Below are 20,946 nucleotides of genomic sequence, written 5' to 3' on the forward strand. Positions count from 1 at the left end.
TAAACGAAGTCTCACTCTCTCGCCCAGGCTGAAGTGCAGTGGCACCATCTTGGCTCACTGCAACCTCCGCCTCCAAGGTTCAGGCAATTCTCCTGCCTCAGCCTCCTGAGTAGCTGGGATTACAGTCGTGAGTCACCGCGCCAGGCCGATCATGTATTATTATACTGTTACATTACAAAATATCATTTCCTAATTACAATATAATTATCATTCATTTCATAATACCGTTACAAATTATCATTTGTTATTTCATAGTTACATTACCCAATGGTATGCATTAATTATTAATAATAGAATTCATAATTACTAACAATTCAATTAACAATTAACTAGCAATGCATAGTATACAATTCTGTTATTATGTCATAGAATATGATATCCAACTTATGCATAAGTTACGTAAGTATATTACACATAATAGTATAGAATCCCGTTGTAGGATCATATGACATTTTGGAATTTTATTATACATATTCGTGACCGTAATTGGAATTTGGACCCCACACCGGACCCCGTCCTTTTTGGCTTAAGGGCGATGTGCGCAGACCCCAGCCCACCTTTGTCCCTTGGTTACCTGCAGGCAGGTGGCGGCACGAGGGCGCGGTGGGCTCGCGCACGCGCAGTGCAAAAGCCAGGGCTCCAGGAAGTCCCGCCTCCCTGGGGCGGGGCCAGGGCAAGAAGGAGAAGCCCGGTGCCGCCGCGCGGCCGCTTCCGCGACCGCGCCCACCGGAAGCGGAAGTGCGTCACAGAGGGCGGGGCGGTGACGGTGGTGGCGGCGGTTGGCGGCGGTTGGCGGCGGTTGGCGGCGGTTGGCTGCTGCGGAGGGTCCTTCGGAGGACGGTGGCGGCGCCGGGCGGGGAGGCCGTGCCTGCCCGGGAGTCGTCGGGGGACCGCGGGAGCTCGGGCCAGAGGCGGCGGCGGCCTGGGACGCAGGCGAAGCCCCGCGCCGGTGAGCGCCTCCCTGGCCTGGGTGCAGCCCGCGAACGCGTCCCTCCGCGGGCCGGGCCCGGGGGGCCGGGGTCTGGGGGCGGGGCCGGGGTGGTCTCGGAGGTGAGGGTGCTGGGTTGGGGGACGTAGGGCGGCTCCAGGGCGCTGGGAGCTCCCGGGGCTGTACAGGGGAGCCGGGGGCTGGGGAGGTCTGGGGTCGGGGTCCTGGGGCCCTTGGAAGTAGGGGTGCGGGCTGGAGCTGTTCCTGGGACACCAGCGAAGGAGCTGGGCCCTGCAGCGGTTTCGGAGGGCTGGGAGCTCGGGGGACCGGATGGGGATCCCCAGGGTTCTGCGGGCGGGAGACTGGAGGGGCCTTGGGCTGGGGGACGGGGCGCTGGCGTGGTTCCTAGATCTATTCTGGGAGGCAGGGGGCTGTAGAGGGGTTTCGGAGGCTGGGACTGCTGTGTAGGTGGGGGCATTGCGGCTCATCCAGGAGTGCAGCGCGTTGCGGGGTGCTGGGGGTGCCTATTGGCCCGGGGCCTGGGAAAGTGTGGGGCCCTTGAGGGGCTAGGAGGGGCGGCCTGAGGCTGTGCTCGGGGGAGATGGGGCAGATGCAACTGCCAAGGACAGTGCCGGTCCCGGGGGCTGCGCAGCCAAGTGCACCGGCGTGGTCGCGGGGCGCTGGAGGCCAGAGTCGGGAGGTTTCCTCGGTGGTGAAGTTGCCTGGGGCGTCCTGGGCTCTGGGGGAGGGTCACTGGTCCCTAAACAGACTGGACCCCCTCCCTTGTGCCCCACTGACCCTCTCCGCTGGCTTCTCCACCCTCCAGCACTTGTTTGACGCCACTTGCCTCGGGCCTGGGCCTGGTAGGAAGCCTCCTGGTTGATGTGGTGGGCGGCAGGGCCGTGGGCAGTCACCTGGGATGTTCGTTCAGGTTTCTGTGAGTCAAGCTTCCTCTGCCCGGACTGGGCCTTCAGGAAGTGGCTGCCTGTCGGCCCAGTAGGGAAGAGGTGGGTTGAGGAAGGTGCAGATGTGCGAGCTCCAGGCCCCAACTTTTGGAAAGGCCCTCGTACTTTTTGGCTTTGAGTGGGTAAAGCCAGGAGGCGTCTGGCCGTCAGAGATTGTTAGGGTTCACGGCTCTGGATTGTTTTTGTAGCCCGAGACTTCCTGTTTTGTGAGTGCAAATAGTGGCCGCCGCTGCCTCCTGCCCAAAACCTTCCCAGAAGCCGTCAGCTGTGCCGTCCCTGCCCCTTGGCTTTCCTTCCCCAGGGTCTTTCAGTGCCCACGCGAGGAGCACGGCGTTTGTACCTTCTCTCTTCCTACTTGACCGGTGCCAGGGGCCTGGTCGTGCTCGGCTTCCTGTCCTGCAGGCCTTGGGAGCTGCTGGGTGCTGGGTGTTGCGTGCTGGGTGCTGGGTGTCGGGTAGGGGTGCCCGAGGCTTTGACACTGACCTGTTCTCTGAGGCTTTCTATCAGCTTGGCTCTTTCCCCTTTAGTGTACCCTTAATGGTTTCTAAAAGAAAGGAACTCTGTTGACAAGGGTTTTTCCAAGCTAGAAAGCAGTCTGACACTGCAGAGAGACACTGCAGTTTCTGTCCTCTGGGTCCAAAGTGCCGGTCTTCATGGCGTGGGGAGGGGTGAAAGGGCGAGGGGGAGGTGGACGTGCTGGCGCTGACCATCTGCGTTTCACTTTTCAGGTCCCAGGTCCCAGAGGCTATGGCAGCGGCTACCATCGTGCACGACACGTCTGAGGCCGTGGAGCTGTGCCCCGCGTACGGCTTGTACCTGAAGCCCATCACCAAGATGACCATCAGTGTGGCGCTGCCGCAGCTGAAGCAGCCGGGGAAGTCCATCTCCAACTGGGAGGTGATGGAGAGGCTGAAGGCCATGGTGCACAGCCACCAGTTCTCCACGCTGCGCATCTCCAAGAGCACCATGGACTTCATCCGCTTCGAGGGCGAGGTGGAGAACAAGAGCCTGGTCAAGTCCTTCCTGGCCTGCCTGGACGGCAAGACCATCAAGCTCAGCGGCTTCTCCGACATCCTGAAGGTGCGCGCGGCCGAGTTCAAGATCGACTTCCCCACGCGGCACGACTGGGACTCTTTCTTCCGCGACGCCAAGGACATGAACGAGACCCTGCCGGGCGAGAGGCCAGACACCATCCACCTGGAGGGGCTGCCGTGCAAGTGGTTCGCCCTGAAGGAGTCGGGCTCCGAGAAGCCCAGCGAGGAGGTCCTGGTGAAGGTGTTCGCCAGGTTCGGGGAGATCCGGAACGTGGACATCCCCATGCTGGATCCGTACCGCGAGGAGATGACGGGCCGCAACTTCCACACCTTCAGCTTCGGGGGGCACCTGAACTTCGAGGCCTACGTGCAGTACCGCGAGTACGCGGGCTTCATCCAGGCCATGAGCGCCCTGCGCGGCATGAAGCTCATGTACAAGGGCGAGGACGGCAAGGCCGTGGCCTGCAACATCAAGGTGAGCCCCTCCCACTCCGAGGCTGCCTTGGGCAGGGGCGGCCCGGAGCTCTCAGCTACACCCCTTAGGCTGCAGGGACCTCCCCTACGTAGAATGACAGCGGCTGCCCTGGACCCTGTAGAATTTCAGAGACCCAGGCGTGAGGTTGAGTAGGGGACCTGTGCTGTGGTTTTGCAAATTCTGTATCTCATGAAATAGGAGGAGCAGCCACACAGCACATAGCGGGTGAGGGGCGGGCCCTCGGGAGCCCTGGCAGGGATTTGAACCATGACAGAACCAGGAGAACCTGGCCTTCCCTGAATGCGCCTTGAAACAAGGCCTTAATGTTCCCTTTAGCCTCGTGTGCTGTGACCCGTGCTGGCTTCCGGGTGACAGATGAGCCGGTCTCCAGGAGGGAGGTTTTGTGGCCTTAAGATGTGCCCCGTGGGTGTGGGCAGGGGGCCCTGTGAGCTCGTGTGTGTGCCTGTCTGCGTGTGTGCACGTGTGCCCGTAGCAGGTGTTCCGCTGCCTGTGAACTGGTGTGTTGTGTGTGCACTTTGCATATGTGCATGTGGCGCGCTTGGTGAACGTGACCACAGGGAATGGTGGGGCCGGGTGGCGGAAGGGAAGCCGCGTCCGGCAGCGATGGTGCGTCACTTGTGTTTGCTCACCGGTGAGGGCTGCTTGCTGTCCCTTGTGAGTGCTGAGGGCGCTCAGGCCCTGAGGCCACCCCGCGGGAGAGGGCTCCGGGCCGTGTGTCGGGGGGCTTTGCGGGAAGCCCATCTCACGCTGTTTTTGGCTCTTAAAGGTTTCTTTTGATTCCACCAAACACCTGAGTGATGCATCAATTAAGAAGCGGCAGCTGGAGCGGCAGAAACTTCAGGAGCTGGAGCAGCAGAGAGAAGAGCAGAAGCGCAGAGAGAAGGAAGCGGAGGAGAGGCAGCGAGCGGAGGAAAGGTACCTTCTGTGGGAGCGGGCCGTCGGCGCGGGTGCCTGGCACCTGCCTGTGTGTGTGTGTGTGTGTGCGCGTGTACTCCTGTGCCACGTGTATGTGCGCGTGTACTCCCGTGCAAGTGTGCGCGTGTACGCCTGTGGAGGTGTGTGCACACGTGTACTCCCGTGCAAGTGTGTGCGCGTGTATTCCTTGTAGGTGTGTGCGCGTACATGCCCGTGCAGGTGTGTGTGCCTGCGTGCTTGTGAGCTCGTGTACCTATGTGCGTCTATGCATGTGTGCCTGTGAGCTGGTGTGTACTTTGCATGTATGCATGTGGACCCCAATGTGTGTGCATGTGCATCTGCACACGTGTCTGTGTGTGCATGCGTCCCTGTGAGGTTGTGTGTACCTGCGTATGTGTGTACCCCCATGAATGTGTGTGCGCGTGCCTGAAAGCTAGTGTGTGCCCCCGTGCGCATGTACACATCTCTGCCCGTGGACCTTCGTGCCTGTGAACCAGTGTGTGTACTTTGCATGTATGCGTGTGGACCCGAGTGTGTGTCCCTGTGCATCTGCACACTTGCCTGCGTGTGTGTGCCTGTGAGCTTGTGTGTACTCGTGTGCGTGCGTGTGTACGCATGTGTGCCCACGTGTGATTGCCTCTGCACCGGTGCACAGGTGAGCCTGTGGACCTGTGCGTGTCCTTGTGCACGTGTGGATGTGTGTGTGCGTGTGAGGACCTGCGTGAGAGCGTGCGTGTTTCTGTGTTCCTGTCAGATGTTGTGGTGTGACACGGTGTCCGCCAGCTCCCACAACCACGCCTTTCCCGAAGAGCCACCCGTTCTCCCTGCACAGGCGCTCACGTATTCTGCTGATACTAACAGAATGCCTTGGCCCTTTGCAATTTTGCATGTAGGTAGAGGCTGTGTTAAAAAGGAAGTAGGGCGTTGATGATGATGGCCAGGTTTAAAAAAACAAAAAGCAGCGTTTGTAGCTCGTTCCATCTTCTTAGCATTGCAGAAGGTATGAGTGGGGGGTGGGGAGCCACCCCCCTCCATTCCCCCCCACCCTCCTGTGACGCCTGTGCGTCCCGCACGTTGTGCTCCATCTGACTTGGCGGGGGGCTCCTGGACGGCCTCTGGGGTGGCCGAATTGGTTCGCGTCATTTCTTTTCCTCATGCTTTAACTGGCACTGTGTTTTGTGATACAAAACACTAAACAGTGTGTTGACGCACGTGGCTGATCTTTGCTGAGAGCCCCAGCACTGAACTCCCTATCCTGCGGGCGGTTTGTTCTACACACACCCCCGGCCTCCCCAAGGGTGAGTTGGGCTGTCGGCCTCTGGAGCTGAACTTCAGGGGCCTCCTTAGAAGGGGCAGGCACTGTGTGTGAGCGAGTGGCCGTGAATGGGGCCGGGGTTTGGGGGCCGGGACCCAAAGCAGGCAGTAGAGAGGCCGACGCCTTGGGAGGGAGGGACGTGCTATTCCGTGGCCATCCTGGGAGGCAGCCCCTAGGAGACGCTGTTTTATTGTGGGGTTGAGTCAGGTCCTCCGTGTCAGCTGTTGTCAAGCCGACCGGGACACCCGAGGTGGGAGACTGTCCCGGGACATGACAGGGGCGTCTTCCAATGTGCACATATGGCGGGGCCTGTCCGCGTGGGTTCTGGAAGCGTACAGTGGGGCCTGGAGTCTCAGACCCCTCAGCCCTGCAGGAGTTTCCCCGCAACCTTTCAGAAAGCAGCTTGGGGGTCAGGAGCAGAAGCCGCATCGTGGCCTTGCCCTGCGGGGAGACGGACGTAGGAGCAGTGAAGTGTGTGACGGGAAGTGGCCCCGTCCGCCTGGCCAGACCACAGGGCTTTTGTGGGCAGCGGGGCGAGGCCCTGTGTTGTGGATGGCAGGACGGCATCTCGCTGTGGCTGCAGCCCTGGCTTGGGGCAGGCCTGTGGTCTAGGGGAGCTGGTGGGAGGGCTCCAGGGTGGCCCGTGGGGCTGTGCTTCCCCACGCAGGGCCGTGCTGGCCCCCGCTGGCCCCACTGTCCTTCCTCAGGGCCTGAGCGTGGGGGAAGTCCAGGGCGGCCCCCCGTGTTTTTACTGGTGGGTGGAGATGGTGCGTGTTTGCTTGTAGAGCCCCCACGTGTAACTTGGAGTTGGTGAGAGCTGTCCTCTGAAGGCTGCCCAGCCTTGAAGTATGGGTGTGAGTCCCGCCTAAGGCCGCACTTCTGAGCGTGAGTGTGGGGCGTGACAGCTCACAGGACAGTTAAACCTTGAGCACACCCCCACCTGAGGGCCTTGTCCTGGCTGCCCACGACTGTTTGGTGTGGATCTCTGCCTGGGCCTCGGCGCCTGACTGCATCCCTTCTTGGGGAGGCGGAGCTCAGGATGCCTTTCCTCCTGGCCTGCTCCTCCTCGTCCCTGTGTGTCCTCTCGGTGTCTGCGTCACCCCAGCGGGCTTCGCTGCCTCACCAGGCAGTTGTTGGCGCCCCCCCCCCACCCACCCAGGCGTCAGAAGTCTCAGCCTCCGTGTCCTGCCTGTTCCGGTGTCTGGTGGCGGTTTAAATAATTTGAGAGCTGCAGGGCCAGGGAGGGTGAGCTGGGGAGCTCCCCGCGTCTCTGGCGGACTCTGGGGGCTGTGCCGTTCACCCTCGTTTCCAGGATGCCTCGGTCTTTAGAAGTGTGAGGAGCTGCGTGGCGTGGCTGTATTTCTTTAGAGGGAGGCTGCCCCGTGCCAGCGCTGTGCAGGGCCCTCACGGGATTCCTGCACCACGTGGACTCACCCAGCGCGGCCCCTCCGTGGTGGGCTGAAACGCCGCCGCCCCCCCCCCCCCCCCCCCCCGCCGTCGTGCCGCTGTGTTTTCCTCGGCTGCCTCAGGCCTGCTTGCGTTCTCCGGTGCTAGTGAGAGCTGCACGCACGGCTTCTGGGCTGCACTTTTCTTTCTTTTTTTGAGACAGAGTGTCACTCTGTCCCCCCAGGCCGGAGTGCAGTGGCGCAGTCTCGGCTCACTGCAGCCTCCCCTTCCCGGGTTCAGGCGATTCTCCTGCCTTAGCCTCAGGAGTAGCTGTGAATTACAGACGCGCGCCACCGCGGCCAGGTGATTTTTGTATTTGTAGTAGAGACGGGGTTTCACCGTGGTGGCCAGAACTCCTGACCTCGTGATCTGTCCGCCCGGGCCTCCCAAAGTGCTGGGATTATAGGCATGAGCCACCTTGCCCAGCCCTGGCCACTCTTAGGAGGTCCTGCTGTGTTTCGCCGCCACCAGGCTGCTGGGACGGGTCCGTCTGTGTGCATCTGCGTGTGTGGTCGCCCCTCTGCTCGTTGAGGTCCCGGGTGGTCATCACGTGGAGAACTGTACTGGCGTTGGGTGCGGTCGGACGACGCCACGTGCCCCATCACCTGGGAAGGGCCCCTCCTGCCCTGCTCACTCGTCACCCTCTCTGCAGCTCCAGGCAGCTGGGCTGGTGGTTTTCCGCCATCGTGGGTGTGCCCTTTCTAGAATTTCATAGAACATGGATGTGTGCGGTCCGTCATCCTCAAGGCCGGATCGTCCACTAGGCTCTCGTGCGCGGCTGTGCACGGCCCACGTGCTGCCTCCTCTCCGCGAGAGCTGCTGCTGTCTGGGGCTTCCTTCCTGCCTGTGCACATTCTGGGCTTCACGTGTGATTTTTAGAAAGCTTTCCTGTGGAGCTGCCACCTGTCTCCCTGCAGTTTGGGCTGGGTGCTGTGTTCTGGATGGATGCACTGGCTGAAGCCGGGTGCCTCACGTGGCTTCGTGGCCGTCTGTGTGCTTCTCCCATGCTCTGCTTATCCCCTGGGGCGCTGGCCTTCCCTCAGTGGCGGCCACAGATGTCACCCCCAGAATCGTCACTGGTATCTCGCGTTGTTGCCGAAGCTGTTTCCCCCGTCTGTCTGTCCCTCTTTCCCCTGGCTGGTGGGGGGCGTGGCTTCTGATGTGGGGGTGTGTGGGGGTTTCATGGCTCGGTCACACTCAGCAGGTCGGCGTTGGAAGGTCACGGAGGTCCTCGCCGGACTCACTCCTTCCTGTTCTGGGGCTGCTTTGCGCCAGCGGAAGTCCACGTTGGGATAAAGTTCCGGGCCTGACCACGCGTCCTCTTTGCCTGCCGTGTGGAAGGCTGCTGTGGTGTGTGGTGTTGGCTGCCGCGCGCTGTCTGTGACGAACCCCCGGTGTGTCCCACGCAGGAAACAGAAGGAGCTGGAAGAGCTGGAGCGAGAGAGGAAAAGGGAAGAGAAGCTGCGTAAGAGGGAGCAGAAGCAGCGGGAGCGCGAGCTGCGCCGCAGCCAGAAGAGGCTGGAGAAGCTGCAGGCGGAGGAGCAGAAGCAGCTGCAGGAGAAGATCAGGCTGGAGGAACGCAAGCTGCTTCTGGCCCAGAGGAATCTGCAGTCCATCCGGCTCATTGCCGAGCTGCTCAGCAGAGCCAAGGTACCCGCCGCCGGGCCCCCGCAGCCGCCAGCCGCGCCTCCCCTAACACGCGGGTGCTGTCACGGCGCTGTCTCCCCGCTGGCCGCCGCTGCACACAAACCAGCCTTGATGCCGAGGATGGCAGCTCCTGCCCGGTAGGCTGAGGCAGTCCTCTGTCGTGCCAGATGGTATCAGAGCTTTTGCAAAGCTCGTGCATCCCAGTTCCCCAGGTGCAGGCTAGCCGCCTCCAGGGGGACCGGGGCAGAGGCTGTCCGTGTCCCAGTGGCCCAGAGCAGAAGGACAGGGCGGGCTGGGCAGAGGGCTGGGCACTTAGGGGCCTACAGCGGGCTGGGTCCCACCTCCACAGTGTGAGCCTGCAGGTCTCCCCAGAGCCGGTACTCAGGATCCCTCGGCGCTGAGAGCCTCCTTGCCCCTCATGCACGGGGGACTGGTAACCCCCATGAGCCCACGGCAAGGGCTCACAGGCAGCCAGGCAGACCTCCCCAGACAGACCTCCCGAGCACGCTCCGTGTCCCCAGGAGGGCTGCGTCCCCCTGCAGTCCAGCGCGGGGCCACCCCATAACCTGTTGTCTGATTACAGTTGTGATAAGTCCCCGGGAAGGAGTCTGACAAGAGGCTGAGACATGTGGCAGCCCAGTCCTTTCCTCATGGTGAATATTGAAGACACTAACCCAGGCTAGGCCGGGCTCGCCCCGTGCGGCGGCCACGCGTGTGTCTGCGGCGTCCTCTCAGCTCCCTGTTGCTGGCGGCCGCTTGTGACCTAACTGCAGGCGCCTGTGTGCGACATGGCTGGGGACCCCGCGGCAAGGCCTGGCTCTGCCCCAGAGGCCCGCCCCGGGGCAGCGCCGAGTCGCTTCGCCAAGGGGTTTCCTTGTCACTCAGAGGCGTGATGGCCCAGCCGTGGCCAAGGGAGCTGAGGGATGGACAGGCCGGACCTGGCTCAGAGGAGATGCCTCCACCCCGGGGCTGGAGTCCAGCCACGCGGCTGCCCCTGCAACCCCGACCACGGGGCCTGCAAACACCTGCGCAGCTCCTCTCCCGGCGTCTAGTGCGCTCCAGACCGTGGCTCAGCGGCGCTTTCCTCTTCCCTGCAGGCCGTGAAGCTCCAGGAGCAGGAGCGGAAGGAGGAGAAGCTGCGGCTGCAGCAGCAAGAGGAGCGGCGGCGGCTGCAGGAGGCGGAGCTGCGGCGCGTGGAGGAGGAGAAGGAGCGCGCGCTGGGGCTGCAGCGGAAGGAGCGGGAGCTGCGCGAACGGCTGCTGAGCATCCTGCTGAGCAAGAAGCCGGACGACGCCCACGCGCACGATGAGCTGCTGCAGCCCGTGCTGGACATCCTGCACACCGTGTCCTCCGGCTGTGTGGGCCCCGCCACGCTGCACCCCCTCGCGGGCCAGCCCCCAGCCGGCGCCCCCAGGGAGACCCCGGCCCTCGCGGAGGCTGACGGCGCCCCCAAAAGCGTGAACGGGAGCATGGCCGAGGACGCCCCGGGCAACGAGGGTCAGAGCGCTTGTCGCATGGCCCCCGAGGATGGATCCCCGGAGAAGAGGTGCCCCGGCGTCCTCTCCTGCATCCCCGACAACAACCAGCAGCCCAAGGGCCTCCCCACCTGCGAGCAGAACGTCTCCAAAAAAGACTCCTGCTCGGAACAGGACAAGTGCAACCGAGAGCCCAGCAAGGGCCGGGGCCGGGCCGGCGGAGACACGCTCGACGAGCGGCACAAGCGCGACAGGAGCCGCGCCAGGCGGGCCACCAGCCGGGGGGACGGGAGGCCGCGCAAGGAGCGGCGGACCCACAAGAAGCACGTGCACAAGGACGGCAGCCCCCGCCGGCGCAGCGACAGTGCCGACCATGCGCGTACCCGCAGGTCCCACAGCAAAGACAGGCACCGCCGGGAGCGCAGCCGGGAGCGCAGGGGCAGCACCAGCAGGAAGCGCAGCCGCCACCGCCGCAGGAGCGAGCGCTCACGCTCCCGGTCCCCGAGCAGGCACCGCAGTGCCTGGAACAGGTAATGAAGGCCCGTGGCCTCCGCAGGGCCTGTCCCGCGGAAAGACAGGAGCAGCTCCAGCGCCCCGGCCGCTCCTCCTCCTCCTCCTCCTCCTCCTCCTCCTCCTCCTCCTCCACTCTCCGTCCAGCCCTGCAAAGCCAAGACCCTTCTGCAGCCACGAATGTCCAAGAAGCCCGCCGGCAAGAAGGACGACGCCAACCCTGAGCACTCATCTTCCTCCACCGCCGCACGCTTGGCGCTTCGGTTCCGCACACCCGCCCTTCAGAACTCGATCCGATAGCTTTAACACGGCCAGTCCTCGCTGTGTCAGGAAAACCGCGCATACCTGCCGTTGTGAGGATGGCGGAGCTGCTGTGTCCCCCGCACATGTGAGGTTTCTGCGTCAGCTCGGCGACCTCCCGCCGCGCACAGCTGAGGATGTGCACGCGACACAGGAGGCAGCGGAGAGTCGCCAAAGGACTGGAGCAGCAGATACCGGGCATCGAAAAGAGGCCTCACCCTGGTGATTTACCCCTGATTGTAATTTTGACTGAGAAGTGCAGTTTGCGTGGGGTGCCGAAATGTGGTACTGTCACATTGAGTCAGGGATGAGGAAGGCGCAGGTCCTTCAAGATCAAACTCAGGCGCTGCTCCTTCTAAGGTGTCGGAGGGGGCAGTGCTGCCCACGGTCTGATGCTCCTTAACATCAGACACATTCACTTTTTACAACTTGAAGGAATTTAGCAGAAAACAGGTTGGTTCGAAGCTTTGGTTTCTAGTAAAGGTTAGTGTGCGTGTGTGTTTTTTTAAGAAGCTGTTTGGCTAAATTATTTTTACTGGAATGTTTCACACAGATTTAAGGCTGCAAACTTGTTAAGTTTTACATTCGGCTCCTCAAAGCCAGGCTCAGAAACACACACACCTGTAACGTTCGCGGTCGGAAAGATGGTGTTTATTCCAATTTGCATTTTTATGGTGAAATAAAATCTTTTTCCAGTGAGCTAAAGTTACGATCTTTGTGTTTTTCTGTTCCTTGGAGTCCCTTGTTGAGGTAAAGGTAGCCAAGGGCGTCTCACACCAATAGAAATCATGGGCGTTTTCCAGAACTGCTGAGTCATGATCATCCCACAGCTTTTGCCTTCTCTACTGAAAATACACGAAAGGGGCCAGGTGTGGTGGCAGGCGCCTGTAATCCCAGCTACTCGGGAGGCTGGGGAAGGAGAATCGCTTGAGCCCGGGAGGTGGACGCTGCAGTGAGCCGAGATCACGCCACTGCACTGCACTCCAGCCTGGCGACAGCGTGAGACTCCGTCTCCGTCCTAAGAGGCGGCTTAGGATGTTCTTTGCTGAGAACCAGCAAGTTAGCAAATCTCGAAAAGCAGGTTTAAACAATGGATGTTCTTTTTCCCGCCTGAAGTGTGGTCACAGGTAGTGTACATGCCGCCTGCTTAACCTGAGCGGGGTGGAATAGTCCCTTCCGCTGTGGAATTAAAACACAAACCTTCCGCCAGGCGTTGCCTCACGCCTGTCATCCCAGCACTTTGAGAGGCCGAGGAGGGTGGATCACTTCAGGTCAGGAGATCGAGACCAGCCTGGCCAACATGGTAAAACCCCGAAATAGAAAACTGGCATGGTGTGGTGGTGGGTGCTTGTAATCCCAGCGAGTCTGGTGGCTTAGGCAGGAGAATCGCTTGAACTCGGGAGGTTGAGGTCGCTGTGAACTGAGATCGCGCCACTGAACTGCAGCCTGAGTGACAGGGGACTCCATCTCAGAAAGAAAAAAAAACCTTGGTGATTGGAGGTCTGGACACGCGCCTCTCCAACCCCCAATCTCGTATCACTAGCGGATGAGGGCTGCAGAGACAGCCTTTCTCTCAGATGGCTCTGTCCTGTCTGCCCAGAAGCTGACTGGAAACATGGGCCCCTCACAGTTCTGTGCATCTTCCTCAGTCTGCACAGCCCGGTCCTGAGTTTCTGCCTGTTCAGCGGCTGTAAGAATGTCACCAGGGCCGAGTGCAGTGGCTCACACCTGTCATCCTGGCACTTTGGGAGTCCAAGGCAGGTGGATCTCACCTGAGGTCAGGAGTTTGAGACCAGCCTGGCCAACATGTTGAAACCCCATCTCTACTAAAATTAACAAAAAATTAGCCAGGCGTGGTGGTACCTGTTGCCTCGTGATAAATTGGATGCAGGCTGTCTAGACAAGTTGCAGAGCACCACCCTTTGGCCTATAGCAATGGGTATCAGCTGGGCGAGGTGGCTCATGCCTGTAATCCCAGCACTGTGGGAGGGTGAGGTAGGTCGCGAGGTCAGGAGTTCAAGACCAGCCTGACCAACATGCTGAAACCCCATCTCTTCTAGAAATACAAAAACACTAGCCGGGCGTGATGACACGTGCCTGTAATCCCAGCTACTTGGGAGGCTGAGGCAGGAGAATTGCTTGAATTCGGGAGGCGGAGGTTGCAGTGAGCCGAGATCGCATCACTGCACTCCAGCCTGTGTGAGAATCCAAGAATCCGTAAACAAAACAAAAAAAACTATCCACAATAGATTTGAATTCCACCGGGCAGAACAGAGAAGGAATGGTTATTCCACAATAGGAGAAAGTGTGATTCTCTGATTCATACCTTTTATGAGGCTTATCTCTGAACCGGTTTGCTTCTGTTCAGTTGAGATCTTAGGGTCTCTTTTGGTAAAAAGAAAAAAAAAAATCAAACTTCTGCCTGGGTGCAGCAGCTCACGCCTGTAATCCCAACACTCTGGGAGGCTGAGGTGGGTCATGACGTCAGGAGTTCAAGACCAGCCTGACCAACATGCTGAAACCCCATCTCTACTAGAAATACAAAAATACAAAAACACTAGCCGGGCGTGGTGACTTGTGCCTGTAATCCCAGCTACTTGGGAGGCTGAGGCAGGAGAATTGCTTGAATTTGGGAGGCGGAGGTTGCAGTGAGCTGAGATTGTGCCACTGCATTCCAGCCTGAGACTCTGTCTCAAAAAAAAAAAAGAAAAAATGAGACTTCCCTGTTGAGTGCGGCGTGTGTCATGGTGACCATCCAGGCCTCCTTCCATGTTTTCACCTGTGAGTCCCCCCCAATATTGAGGTGGCCTGTGTCACGGCGACCATTCTGGGGTTCTTCTGTTTTCCTTTTTTGCCCCCACCCCCTATTGAGGCTGCCCCTGTTATGGTTTATCTTTCTCATGTTGGCCATAAACTCTCCTGCCCTTGGCCTTCCTAGTGTCTGCTTTCCTTTTCTTTTTTTGACTCCGAGTCTCACTCTGTCACCGAGGCTGGAGTGCACTGGTGGCATCTTGGCTCACTGCAACCTCTGCCTCCCAGGTTCAAGCGATTCTCCTGCCTCAGTCTCCTGATTAGGTGGGATTACAGGCATGCGCCACCACGCCCGACTAATTTTTGCATTATTAGTAGAGACAGGGTTTCCCAGTGTTGATCGGGCTGGTCTTGAACTCCTGATTTCGTGATCTGCCCACCTCAGCCACCCAAAGTGCTGGGATGACAGGCGTGAGCCACTGCCCCAGGGCAAGAGTGTATTTCTTCTGCTGGCCTCTGGTGAAGGGACGGAGGCAAGACATTGTCAGTCCTGGGATGTTTGGTGGCCTAGGGAGGCCGCCGAGTATCCTGGGAATGCTCCTTAGAGAGGCCTCTTTGAGGCGCTGTCTTGTGGGTCTAGAGCTGCAGGGGCTGAGGGGAAATGAGGAACCAAGGAACTTTTAGCCAAGGCTCGGAGAAGACCTGCGCGATACACCTGCGAACTCTGTTTCTATTTTATTTTTTGTGTTTAGTTTTGAGATAGAGTCTTGCTCTGTCACCCAGGCTGGAGTGCAGTGGCGCCATCTCGGCTCAATGTAACCTCCGCCTGCCGGGTTCAATCCATTCTCCTGCCCCAGCCTCCCGAGTAGCTGGGACTACAGGCACCCACCCACCACCATGCCCAGGTAATTTTTGTCTTATTAGTAGAGATGGGGTTTCACCATATTGGCCGGGCTGGCCTCGAACTCCCGACCTCGTGATCAACCCACCTCAGCCTCCCAAAGCGCTGGGATGACAGGCAGGAGCCTCCACCCCCGGCTTACATCAGGCCTCTGTTCTTGCCACACCCCCAGGTTTATGGGAATTGGCTGCATATGACGTGTAAAGCCATTCTTGAACCCATGCTCCAGAGAAAGGCCTTCCCAATTTCTCCGTCCTTTTTCCCCTCTCCCAGCCTAGAAAAAGGCGTTTTCTCTCTCTCTCTTCTTTCCTTTTTTTTTTTTTTTTTTTTTTGAGTTTCATTCTTATTGCCCAGGCCGAGTGCAGTGGTGGTGCGATCTCAGCTCACCGCAACCTCCACCTCCCGGGTTCAAGCGATTCTCCTGCCTCAGCCTCCTGAACAGCTGGGACTTCAGGCACCTGCCACCATGCCCTGCTAATTTTTCTGTATTTTTAGTAGAGACAGGGTTTCACCATGTTGGCCAGGCTGGTCTCAAACTCCTGACCTCGTGATCCGCCCGCCTCAGCCTCCTGAAGTGCTGGGATGACAGGCCTGAGCCACTGCACCTGGCCCATTTTTTAAAGCTTTATGTGTTTTTATAGATTTAGGGCATAGAAATGCGGTTTTGTCACCTTGGAGGCCGTGACACACAGAACGGCAAATGCAGCCTGTTCTCACTTATGAGTGGGCGCTGAATAATGGGTCCATGTGGGCACAGAGACTGTCACCATAGACACATGGCTGCTTTTTCTACATGCACCCGCATCTCCGCTCTCCTTCCGGCTGGAATTGCAGAATGGCCAGGCACGGTGGTTCATGCCTGTAATCCCAGCACTTTGGGAGGCAGGTGGATCACCTGAGGTCGGGAGTTCGAGACCAGCCTGGCCAACATGGTGAAACCCTCTCTCTACTAAAAATACAAAAATTAGCTGGGCGTGGTGGCGTGCACCTGTAATTCCGGCTACTGGGGAGGCTGAGGCAGGAGAATCGTTTGAACCCCAGAGGCGGAGGTTGCAGTGAGCCGAGATTGCGCCACTGCACTCCAGCCTGGGGGACAGAGCAAGACTCTGTCTTTAAAAAAAGTAAAAAAAAAAATTTCAAAAGTGTCAATATGGCATGAACTGTCGTTAATTCGTTCACGTGTACTGTTGAAATGGATGAATATGGTTGTCAGAACGCTATGGTTCAAATTCCATGGGCCCCCAGCCGACAGATGAAGCAAAGGTATTTTGAAACATCATCTATTCTATGTGTAAAATAGCACTGTCTGCATTTTTGAAACATTTTAGATGAATATTACACATGCATACGGTGGTTCATGCCTGTAATCCCTGCACTGTGGGAGGCCAAGGCGGGCGGATCACGAGGTCAGGAGTTCAAGACCAGCCTGGGCAACATAGCAAGACCCCATCTCTGCAAAAATAAAGCATTAGTCAGCCTTGGTGGGCACCTGTAGTCCCAGCTACTCAGAAGGCTGGCACAGGAGGACTCATTGAGCCCAGGAGTTCGAGACCAGCCTGGACAATGTTGCGAGGGCTTGTCTCTAGCGAAAATACAAAACCTTTTAAGTTTTTAAACCAGCTGCACATGGCCGGGTGCAGTGGCTGAGGCCTGTAATCCCAGCACTTGGGGAGGCAGAGGCAGGAGGATGACAAAGTCAGGAGTTCGAGACCAGCCTGGCCAACACGGTGAAACCGCGTCTCTACTAAAAATACAGAACAATTAGCTGGGCGTGGTGGTGCACCTGTAATTCCAGCTACTCAGGAGTCTGAGGCAGGAGAATCGCTTGAACCCAGGAGGAATAGGTTGCGGTGAGCTGAGATTGCACCACTGCACTCCAGCCTGGGCAACACAGCAAGACTCCATCTCAAAAAAAAAGAAAAAAAATTGCTGAGCATGGTGTTGAATACTTGCGGCCCCAGCTACTCGGGAGGCTGAGGCGGGAGGATCGCTTGAGCCCAGGAGTTCAAGGCTACAGTGAGCAATGATTGTGCCACTGCAGTCCAGCCTGGGCGACAGAGTGAGACCCTATGTCTAAAAGAGAGACCTTCTGTCTCTCAAAAAATAACTTAAAAAATACAATAAAAAAACAGTCATGAGGGGGCATAGGACAGACCCCAGCCGTCGGCCACAGCCTTGGATGTCCAGGTGGCGATGTCTAGGTGGGCTGGGTTTAGGGTCCCATTCAGCAGTCCTGCGGCGTCTCCCCGGGGACTGCAGAAGCTGCCGGCGGACAGGCCCCCTGGGGCAGGGGCAGGTGGAGTGGCGTTGCCCAGGTGTCCAGGCTGGAATGGTCCCCCCACACCTCCCTTCTGGGAACCTGCCTGTCCTCCCTGGCTCTCCTTCCTTCTCACCTGCTGAAGGACATGAACCCTATGCTGGTTGCTTCCTCCAAGACACCCCGTCCCTCCCCCAGCCAAGACTCCAGGACACCCCGTCCCTCCCCCAGCCAAGACTCCAGGTCACCCCGTCCCTCCCCCAGCCAAGACTCCAGGACACCCCGTCCCTCCCCCAGCCAAGACTCCAGGTCACCCCGTCCCTCCCCCAGCCAAGACTCCAGGACACCCCGTCCCTCCTCCAGCCAAGACTCCAGGTCACCCCGTCCCTCCCCCAGCCAAGACTCCAAGACACCCCGTCCTTCCTCCAGCGAGTACTCCAGGACACCCCATCCCTCCCCCAGCCAAGACTCCAGGACACCCCATCCCTCCCCCAGCCAGGACTCCGGGACACCCCATCCCTCCTCCAGCCAAGGCTCTGGGTCACCCCATCCCTACTCGGGCCAAGACTCCGGGTCACCCCGTCCCTACCCTGGCCAAGACTCCAGGTCACCCCGTCCTACCTCAGCCCAGCTTCCTGAGTGTCACACTCACCTGAGTGGTACAGAACCTCCTAGACTTTCTGGCCGACTCTGTGTCCGCCACATCTCGTCCCCAAATGCCAGCTGCTGACTGTGTGCAGGCCACGAATGCCCCTCCCGACACCCTTCTGCCAGACCGTGTCCCAAGGTTGTGGGGGGGGGGTTCCTGCAATGCCCCTGAGGGTTTAATGCTACAGTCTCTTCTGTCCACCGCCCCTGTCCTCCCTCCGTCTTTCCAGATACTCTAGCCTCACGGGGCTCACAGCCCTTCTTTGAACAGGCTGGAGGCAGGGCTGGTCCTGCAGGGTACCTGCAGCTCCTGCTGCTGTTTCTGGGGAGCACCCACCGCTCTGTGCTGCCTCAGATCTCAAAGACTTCCCCAACCCCCTCCACCCCACAATTCAGCTCTCCCTCCCGTCCCCTTCTGTCCACAGCGCCCATCACCTTCTAGCACGTGGGGCTTAAAACCTGGATGATGGGTTGGTGGCTCCAACCCCCATGGCACATGTGTACCTGTCCTGACACGTGTGTCCCAAAACTTCCAGTAAAATACGAACAAAAACACATACTATACAGCTGCTGTCTAACCGAGTTATACTCACAGGAGACAGGGACCAGGAAAATGTGGTGTTGTTTTTCCTGACCGAGTTTTGCTCTTGTTGCCCAGGCTGGAGTGCAATGGTGTGATCTCGGCTCACCGCAAACTCCGCCTCCCGGGTTCAAGCGATTCTCCTGCCTCAGCCTCTGGAGTAGCTGGGATTACAGGCACCCACTATCATGGCCGGCTAATTTTGCATCTGTTTTAGTGGAGATGGGATTTCTCCATGTCAGTCAGGCTGGTCTTGAACTTGAGACCTCAGGTGATTCACCCGCTTTAGCTTCCCAAAGTGCTGGGATTACAGGTGCACTCCACCACACCCGGCTAATCTTTGTATTTTTAGTAGAGACAGGGTTTCACCACGTGGCCCAGGCTGGTCTCGAACTCTCCACCTCAGGTGATCCGCCCGCCTTGGCCTCCCGAAACGCTGGGATGACAGGTGTGAGGCACCGCGACCGGCCTTGGTCTGGTTTTGATGTGGGTGTCCCTGATGATCAGTGATGCTGGCCCTTGTTTCATACGTTACATGGTCAGGCTGCGTCCCCACCCAAAACTCATGTTGAATTGTAACTCCCACAATTCCCATGTGAGAGGTAATTGAATCCTGTGGGAGGGCTGGTCTTTTCTCTGCTCTTCTCATGATACTGAAATAGTCTCATGGGATCTGATGGTTTTATTTATTTATTTATTTTTTGAGACGGAGTTTCACTCTTGTTACCCAGGTTGGAGTGCAATGGCGCCATCTCAGCTCACTGCAACCTCCGCCTCCCGGGTTCAAGCGATTCTCCTGCTTCAGTCTCCCGATTAGCTGGGATTACAGGCGTCTGCCACCATGCCGGGCTAATTTTTTGTATTTTTAGTAGAGATGGGGTTTCTCCATGTTGGCCAGGCTGGTCTCAAGCTCATGACCTCAGGCGATCCACCCGCCTCAGCCTCTTAAAGTGCTGGGATTACACATGTGAGCCTGAGCGCAGCTGAGATATGATGGTTTTATAAAGGGCAGTTCCCCTGCACACATTCCCTTGCCTGCCGCCATATAAGACATGCCTTTCATCCTCCTTGACTTCCAACATGATTGCGTGGCCTCCCCGGCCATGTGGAACTGTGAGTCCATTAAATCTCTTTTTCTCTCTTTTTGTTTTGAGATGGAGTTTTGTTCTTGTTGAACAGGCTGGACTGCAGTGGCACGATCTTGGCTCACTGCAACCTCCGCCTCCCGAATTCAAGGGATTCTGCAGCCTCAGCCTCCCAAGTAGCTGGGATTACAGGTGTGAGACACTGTGCCTAATTTTTTTTTTTTTTTAATTTTTGGTAGAGAAAGGGTTTCACCATGTTGGTCAGGCTGGTCTTGAACTCCTGACCTCAGGTGATCTGCCGCCTCGGCCTCCCAAAGTGCTGGGATGACAGGTGTGAGCCGCCGCGCCTGGCTAAAGTCTGTTTTCTTTATAAATGACACAGTCTTGGGGATGTGTTTATCAATAGCAGGAAAACGGACTGATAGACATGCCTCCTAGCCACGTGCGTGTCTTCTTTTGAAGCGTGTCTGTTCGTGAGCTTTGGAAAAGGCTCCCCTCCGACACGACTGTGTTCTCAGCCCTTCTCAATCCCTAAGGCAATCGCCTTAACTGAGATCCCTGCGAAATCCGACAGCAGCAGGCAGGGACTTGATCTCCTGAGTCACTGTGGGGTTACATTAAGCACATGGGATCGGAGGCCAGCCCCTTCTGTCCCCTGGTAAAGTGCCCCCGAGGATGCTTCATTGCCCTAAACTTCAAGGACATGCTAATTTATTATTTATTTTTATTTATTATTTAGTTATTTTGGAGACAGAGTCTCACTCTGTTGCCCAGGCTGCTGCGATCTCGGCTCACTGCAACCTCCACCTCCCGGGTTCAAATGATTCTCCTGCTTCAGCCTCCTGAGTAGCTGAGATTATTGGCACACGCCACCACGCCCGGCTAATTTTTGTATTTTTAGTAGAGATGGGGTTTCACCGTGTTAACCAGGTTGGTCTCCATCTCCTGACCTCAAGTGATCCTCCTGCCTTGGCCTCCCGAAGTGCTGGGATGACAGATGTGAGCCACCACGCCCGGCTAATTTTTGCAGTGGTGCGATCTCGGCTCACTGCAACCTCTGCCTCCCGGGTTCAAAAGACTCTCCTGCCTCAGCCTCCCAAGTACCTCGGATGACAGGGGACAGCCATCATGTCCAGCTAATTTTTGTATTTTTAGTAGAGATAGGTTTTCATCATGTTGCCCAGGCTAGTCTCGAACTCCTGACTTTAACTGATCCACCCGCCTCAGCCTCCCAAAGTGCTGGGATTACAGACACGTGCCACCACGCCAGGCTAATTTTTGTACTTTTAGTAGAGACAGGGTTACGCCATGTTGCCCAGGCTGGTCTCGAACTCCCGACCTCAGGTGATCTGCCCACCTCAGCCTCTTACATTGCTGGGATGACAGGCTTGAGCCACCATGCGCGGCCAAGCCTGTACTTATATCCTTCCCCTAGAAAATCACTCTGGGTATATTACACTCCACTTTCTATCCAACCACAAAACAAACAGGCATTCTTGACAAGATGGAGCTGAGCTCATACTATGAACCTTTTCTTCACCCCCCACAACATGACACATGTCCTCAGAAATGGGGCAGAGACCTGCCACGGTCACATTTTAATTATATGCAGGCATTTCAATTGTCCAAATAAAAGTTGCAAGACGTCTAGGCTGAAGTGGGACGATTTTTTTTTTTTTTTTGAGGCAGAGTC

General features: G+C 57.9%; 1 protein-coding gene across 1 annotated transcript; it reads left to right on the forward strand.

The window, feature by feature from the left end:
• Nucleotides 1-742: 742 nt before the first annotated feature.
• AKAP17A (A-kinase anchoring protein 17A) lies at nt 743-11,736 on the forward strand. The gene is made up of 5 exons (XM_035289873.3): nt 743-949; nt 2,622-3,402; nt 4,190-4,338; nt 8,509-8,749; nt 9,844-11,736. The coding sequence occupies exons 2-5, from the start codon at nt 2,641-2,643 to the stop codon at nt 10,753-10,755; spliced, it is 2,064 nt and encodes a 687-aa protein (XP_035145764.2). The 5' UTR covers nt 743-949; nt 2,622-2,640; the 3' UTR covers nt 10,756-11,736.
• Nucleotides 11,737-20,946: the final 9,210 nt, after the last annotated feature.

This window comes from Callithrix jacchus, chromosome X, assembly GCF_049354715.1.
Source record: "Callithrix jacchus isolate 240 chromosome X, calJac240_pri, whole genome shotgun sequence".
Classification (NCBI taxonomy): Eukaryota; Metazoa; Chordata; class Mammalia; order Primates; family Cebidae; genus Callithrix; species Callithrix jacchus.